The sequence below is a fragment of the Rhinopithecus bieti genome, unplaced genomic scaffold (assembly GCF_001698545.2).
Source record: "Rhinopithecus bieti isolate Rb0 unplaced genomic scaffold, ASM169854v2 scaffold_574, whole genome shotgun sequence".
NCBI classification, from domain to species: domain Eukaryota; kingdom Metazoa; phylum Chordata; class Mammalia; order Primates; family Cercopithecidae; genus Rhinopithecus; species Rhinopithecus bieti.
The window spans coordinates 906,245-913,550 of NW_016803605.1; the positions used below are offsets into that span (position 1 = coordinate 906,245).

General features: G+C 50.7%; 1 protein-coding gene across 7 annotated transcripts in view; it reads right to left on the bottom strand.

Annotated features, from left to right (window-relative positions):
• Positions 1-3,656: 3,656 nt before the first annotated feature.
• C5AR2 (complement C5a receptor 2) overlaps positions 3,657-7,306 on the bottom strand; it is a 12,383-nt gene continuing 8,733 nt past the window's right edge. For 6 of the 7 annotated variants that reach the window (XM_017889327.1, XM_017889318.1, XM_017889335.1 and 3 more), the window contains one exon: positions 3,657-5,017. In XM_017889327.1, coding sequence (XP_017744816.1) covers positions 3,989-5,002 — 1,014 coding nt within the window. In that variant the 5' untranslated portion in view covers positions 5,003-5,017 and the 3' untranslated portion in view covers positions 3,657-3,988. Of the gene's footprint in view, positions 5,018-5,108; positions 5,131-7,306 lie in introns of those variants that run through there. The other variant, XM_017889353.1, reaches the window with a different exon arrangement.

Below are 7,306 nucleotides of genomic sequence, written 5' to 3' on the forward strand. Positions count from 1 at the left end.
GATCTCCTGACCTCGTGATCCGCCCGTCTCGGCCTCCCAAAGTGCTGGGATTACAGGCTTGAGCCACCGCGCCCGGCCGATACCAATGCTTTCTAATTGAACTCCTCTCTACCCTGAATCCAATAGATCCTAATAGGCAGGAATATCATCACCCCTCTTCAGCCTGAAGAAGTTACAGAAGATGGATCTTCCTCCCTCTACAACCCTTAGGATTAAAGCTGCTCTTATAAAAGGGAGTGGGGGGGCCAGGTGCAGTGGCTCACGCCTGTCATCCCAGCACTTTAGGAGGCCGAGGCGGGCAGATCACGAGGTCAGGAGATCGAGACCATCCTGGCTGACACGGTGAAACCCCGTCTCTACTAAAAAAATACAAAAAATTAGCCAGGCATGGTGGTGGGCACCTGTACTCCCAGCTACTCGTGAGACTGAGGCAGGAGAATGGCATGAACCTGGGAGGCGGAGCTTGCAGTGAACCGCGATGGTGCCACTGCACTCCAGCCTGGGTGACAGAGTGAGACTCCGTCTCAAAAAATAAAATAAAATAAAATAAAAATAATAAAAATAAAAGGGAGGAGGGAAATGTCAGACGCATGGGAACCAGAGTGATTCCATCTTGAATAGGAGCTGGGTGAAATAAGGCTGAGGCCCAATGGGCTGCATTCCCAGGAGGTTAAGCATTCTAAGTCACAGGATAAGGCCGGGAAAGGTGGCTCACGGCTGTATTCCTGGCACTTTGGGAGGCCGAGGTGGGCGGATCACCTGAGGTCAGGAGTTCGAGACCAGCCTGGCCAACATGGTGAAACCCTGTCTCTACTAAAAATACAAAAATTAGCCAGGCATGGTGGCTGCGCCTGTAATCCCGGCTACTCAGGAGGCTGAGGCATAAGAATTGCTTGAACCTGGGAGGTGGAGGTTGCAGTCACCTGAGATCGTGCCACTGCAATCCAGCCTGGGTGACAGAGCAAGACTTCATCTCAAAAAAATAATAATAGGCCAGGCATGGTGGCTCATGCCTGTAATCCCAGCACTTTGGGAGGCTGAGACAGGCGGATCACGAGGTCAGGAGATCGAGACCATCCTGGCTAACATAGTGAAACTCTGTCTCTGCTAAAAAAAATAAAAAATACAAAAAATTAGCCGGGCGTGGTGGCAGGTAACTGTAGTCTCAGCTACTCGGGAGGCTGAGGCAGGAGAATGGCATGAACCCGGGAGGCGGAGCTTGCAGTGAGCCGAGATGGCACCGCTGCACTCCAGCCTGGGTGACAGAGAGAGACTCTGTCTGAAAAAAATTAAAAATAATAAAATAAAAATTTAAAAAATTAGTCCAGTTGTTAGCCTTGGGGAATTTACAGTTTAGCTGGGACCTTGTATTCCAGAAACTCAGAGAAAGGAAGAGCCTATTCTCTCTGGAAGGAGTATAAATCAGGGAGGGCTTCCTGGAGGAAGTGACATTTGAGGGAGGCCTTGAAGGAAATTATTGATGATGAAGAGCAGGCATGTTGGAGTCAATTAAAACTGTGATCAAATTCTAGCTGTCCGGTGTTCTTGCTGTGTGATCTTGGGTAAATTACCTCCCCTCCCTGGACCTCAGCTTATAAAATGAAGCATGCCACCCTATCTCCCTGGGCTGTTGTGAGCATGACCTTAAAGGAGAAACTATGTGTAAAGTGCTGTTCTGGAGTAATGACTGCAGACACAGGTACCATTATTATGCTATTTATTTATTTATTTATTTAGCAGCAGGGTCTCACTCCGTCACCTAGGCTAGAGTGCAGTGATGCAATCACAGCTCACTTCAGCCTCAACCTCCTAGGCTCAAGCAATCCTCCCACCTCAGCCTCCCTAGTAGCTGGCACTACAGTCATGTGCACCAAACCAGGCTAATTTTCTTTTTTTTATTTTTGTAGAGATGGGGTGTTGCTCTGTTGCCCAGGCTGGTCTCCAACTTCTGGGCTCAAGGGATCCTCCCGACTGGGCCTCCCAAAGTGCTGGGATTACAGGTGTGAGCCACCATGCCTGGCCCACTACGTAATTTAAGAGATCTGAGCAGGTAGAGTTCAAGAGTAAATTCTAGACAGTATTTTGTAACAGAAATCTCTGTCATGATGGCAGTGTTCTATAGCTGTGCTGTTGAATATGGCAGTCACCAGCCATATGTGGCTACTGAGCGCTTGAACTATGGTCAGTGTGCCTGAGGAACTGAATTTGAAATGAAAATTTATTCTTTCTTTCGAGATGGAGTCTCACTCTGACATCCAGGCTGGAGTGCAGCAGTGCGATCTAAGCTCTCTGCAAACTCCACTTCCCGGGCTCAAGCAATCTACCTGCTTCAAGGAGGATTGAAGCAGAAGGATTCCAGCAACTCCTTCCTCAGTAGTTGGGACTGCAGGCATGCCCCACTATGCCTGGCTAAGTTTTGTATTTTTTATAGAGATGGAGTCTTGCTATGTTGTCCAGGCTGCTCTCAAACTCCTGGGCTCATGCAATCCTCCTGACTCGGCCTCCCAAAGTGCTGAGATTATAGGCACGAGCCACCACGCCTGGCCATCTAATTTGAATAGCCACAGATGGCTCTTGATTGTTGAGCTGCACATCATAGATCAGAAGGACATTCCAGCCAGTGGCACAGCTTCAGGAAAGATGCAGAAGCATGAAAATAATATAGCCCAAAGGGTGTGTGTTAGTTTCCCATGGCTGCTGTAACAAACATCCCAAACACAGTGACTTAAAACAATACAAATGTATTTTCTCAAAGGTCTGCAGATCAGAGTTCTGAAAGTGTCAGCAGGTCTGCGTTCCTTCTGGGAGCTTCAGAGAAAATCTGTTTTCTTGTCTGTTTCAGCTTCTGGAAGCTGCCTGCATTTCTTGGCACCCCCTCATGTCACTATGACATCTGGTTCCGTTGTCACATCTCCTGCGACTGACCCTGACCCTCCTGCCTCCCTCTTAAAAGGACCCTTGTGACTCCATTGAGTCCACCCAGACAATCCAGGATAACCACCCTTTCTCAAGATCCTTAATCTCATCCGCAAAGTCCCTTTTGCCATGGAAGGTCACCTGTTCACAGACTGAGAGGATTAAGATGTGGACACCATCGGGGGTCACCATTCTATCTGCTACAGGGTCTGAGAAGCCAGAGAGGAAGTGTGTCCGTGGTGGAGAGAAGCCCTGAATGCCGAGCTAAGGAGCCTGGACTTGGCCTTTCCTTCAAAATAGATCCATGACCTGTCAGCCCCTCACCACCTCAACTCTGTTACCCTGATCCAAATCACTATCACCTTCTGCTTGGACCATTGCAGTAGCCTCCTCTCTGGGATCTTCACTGCCCCCACACCATACTCTCATCTCCACCAGCAACCAGAGGGATCCTACTAAAATCTTTTGGCCGGGTGCAGTGGCTCACACCTGTCATCCCANATAAATAAATAAAATCTTTTTTTTTTTTTTTTGAGACAGAGTCTTGCTCTGTCACCCAGGCTGGAGTGCAGGAGCTCAATCTTGGCTTACTGCCACCTCTGCCTCCCGGGTTCAAAACGAGTCTCCTGCCTCAGCCTCTTAAGTAGCTGGGACTACAGGCATGCACCACCACGCCCGGCTAATTTTTGTATTTTTAGTAGAGACGGGGTTTCGCCATATTGCCCAGGCTGGTCTTGAACTCCTGACCTCAAGTGATCCACCTGCCTCAGCCTCCCAAAGCGCTGGGATTATAGGCATGAGCCACCGCAAATGGCCCTGTATATCTTTGTTTATAGTCTGTCTTCCTCCACTAGAATATCAGCTCCCTGAGGGCAGGATTTGTGTCTGTTTTGGTCACTACTATATCTCCAGTGCCTAAAAAGGCCTTGCACATAGCAGGTGCATAATGGGTATCTGTTGAATGAAGGAAGGAATCAAATGAAGACATCATTGAGCTCCTGGATCCAGCTATGCCTGAAGCCAGTCTTGTGAAATGGGATAGGAAGATACACATCCACAGTGTCTCTGCAGCCTACACCTCCATCTCCGAGATCAGGTCATGACTAGTGGATTTCTTGCTGTCCACACTTTCATCCCTGCCCTGGGACTCCCTCAGGGCCCAGTGACAGGCAGCTGGCAGTGACCGGCGGAGTTGAGCCCTCCCGAAATACAGGAAAAGCATGGGATTGAGGCAGCTATGAGCGAGGGCAAGGCCCACGACGAGGGGTTCAGCCCGCAGGGCCCTGGCCAGGAGTGCGGAGTTCGGGGCTGCCGCAGTGAGCACCAGCCTCAACAGGTGGTAGGGTGTCCAGCAGACAAAAAACCCTACCACAATGGCCATGCCCAGCGGCCAGCGGTGTCGGGCTGCCCAGCACAGGAGGGCGCCGTGGCAGCTGGCCACAACCACCAGGGGCCCCAGGAAGCCAAAAAGAAACCGGACGGCGGTCACTGCGTTCTCGGTGCTGGAGGAGCCACCATAGTCCACCACACACTGCAGCCGGGCGGGGAAGTGCTCCTGGTGCAGCCGGCGGTAGATGGCGGAGGGCACAGTGAGTAGCAAGGCCAGCGTCCAGGCTGCCCCGCAGGCCATCTGCACCCCGCACGCCCGCTGAACCTTAAACCACCAGGCAGGCCCGAGAGCCAGAAAGCAGAGGTCGGCACTGAGAGCTGCCAGGAGCAGGACACTGGCATACATGGTCAGCAGGATGACAGAGGGCAGCACCCGACAGCCCACTTCCCCATATGGCCAGTGGCCCCCATGGGCAATGGGCACTGCCAGGATGGGCAGAGACAAACAGCACAGCAAATCCGCCATGGCCAGGTGGAGCAACCAGGTGGCACCCACCCTCCGGCGGGCCTCCTTCCCAGCCACCCAGGCCACCATGGCATTGCCCGGCACCCCCACCAGGAAGATGGCAGCATACAGCGGGAGCGGGGCCATGCGCAGCGGGTCGATGGCCAGGCAGGCGCCATCCAGGCAGTCCACAGGGAGGTCCAAGAGGTCGCTGTAATCCCCATACTCGTAGCTGATAGAATCGTTCCCCATTCAGGCTCCTGGTGTCTGGGCAGGGAAGAAAGACCATGAAAACTCAGAGGAGAAAACTCCACGGCGCTGGAGATCTAGGGTGTCCATCAGCCCGGCCCACCAGCACCTTGCAAACTGGAATACTGCGTCATAAGAACTCCGGTGCTTTAGAAGATTGGAATTCTAGGCTGAGTGTGGTGGCTCACACCTGTAATCTTAACACTTTGGGAGGCCGAGACTGGCAGATCACTTGAGGCCAGGAGTTCAAGACCAGGCCAACATGCCGAAACGCCATCTCTACTAAAAATACAAAAATTAGCTGGGTGTGGTGGTGTGTGCCTGTAATCCCAGCTACTTGGAAGGTTGAGAATTTCTTGAACTCAGAAGACGCAGGTGGCAGTGGGCTGAGATCACACCACTGCACTCCAGCCTGGGAGACAGAGTGAGACTCCGTCTCAAAAAAAAAAAAAAAAAATTGAATTCCAGAACTTAGTGTTATTAGAAGTAGCTCGGTGGCATCTTGGAATTCTAGAATATTACAATGCTAGAACCCTAGTACGTTGGAATATTGGGGCTGGGCACGGTGGTTCAGGCCTGTAATCTCAACAATTTGAGAGGCCAAGGTGGGAAGATAGCTCGAGGTCAGGAGTTCTAGACCAGCCCGGGCAACATCGGGAGACCCCATGTCTACAAAAACTTTTTAAAACGTAGCCAGGCATGGTCATGTGTGCCTGTAATCCCAGCTACTGAAAAGGCTGAAGTGGGAGAATCACTTGAGCCCAGGAGATTGAGCGAGCTTGATCGTACCCCTGCACTCCGGCCAGGATGACAGAGTGAGACTCTGTCTCAAAAAAGAAAAAAAAAAAAAAATCAGAAAAAAAGAAAGAAATGAGCAAAATCCAAAATCCACAGTATTTTAGAAGATGATAAATACTATGGGAAAAGTATCACACAGGGAAGCTGGCTATGTTGGAGTTTTACAGGCATGGTCAGGGAAGGCTTCTCTGAGAAGGTGATATTTGCATAAAAATCTGAAGGAAAGGTGGGAGAGATGCATGGAGATCTGGGGGAAGAGTGTTTCAGGCATCGAGAACAGCCAGTGCAAAGGCCCTGAGGTGGGAACATGACAGTCATGTCTGAGAACAGCAAGGAGGCCAGTGTGGCTGGAGTGGAATCTGCCAGCGGGAGAGGGCTGGAAGCAATAGCCGAGTCATCAGGGGCCAGGCACAGTGGCTCACGCCAGTAATCACGGGACTTTGGGAGGCCAAGGCGGGCGGATCACCTAAGGTCAGGAGTTTGAGACCAGCCTGGCCAACATGGTGAAACCCCATCTCTACTAAAAATACAAAAATAGCGTGGAGTGGTGGCGGGCGCCTGTAATCCCAGCTACTCAGGAGGCTGAGGCAGGAGGGATCACTTGAACCAGGGAGGCAGAGGTTACTGTGAGCTGAAATCATGCCACTACACTCCAGCCTGGGCAACAGAGCAAGACTCCATCTCAGAACAAAACAAAACAAAACAAAACCAGTTATCAGGGGCCGTGGCATGTAGGGCCACGTGGACAACGCAAGGACGTCATCATTTATTCCAAATGAGACAGGTGCTGTAGGAGGGTGCAGAGCAGAGAAGCGACATAATCTATCATAGCAATAATTTTTTTCTTTTTGAGACAGTTTCGCTCTGTCACCCAGGCTGGAGTATGGTGGCATGATCTTGGCTCACTGCAACCTCCACCTCCTGGGTTCAAGCAATCCTCCTGCCTCAGCCTCCCAAGTAGCTGGGATTACAGGTGCCTGCCACCATGCCTAGCTAATTTTTGTATTTTTAGTAGAGAAGGGGTTTCACCATGTTAGCCAGGCTGGTGTCGAACTCCTGACCTCAGGTGATCCACCCACCTCAGCCTCCCAAAGTGTTGGGATCACACGCATGAGCCACCATGTCCAGCCACAATAATATTATTATTACTATTTTTTGAGACAGGGTCTGGTTCTGTAGCCTGGACTGGACTGCAGTGGCACTATCTTGGCTCACTGCAGCCTCCACCTCATGGGCTCAAACAACCCTCCACCTCAGCCTCCAAAGTAGCTAGGACTACAGGTGCACACCATCATGCCTGATTAATTTTTTTTGGCGGTCATCTGGTTTCACCTCTTGAATTCTGGGGTGCAAGCAACCTGCCTTGCCTCAGCCTCTCAAACTGCTGGGATTACAGGCATGGCTGCCACTGTGCCTGACAATAATAATAATAAAATTATTATTATTATTAGAAGCCATCATTTATTGAACACTTTGTGTTTTGTGCCAAACTTTTTTTTTTTTTTTTTT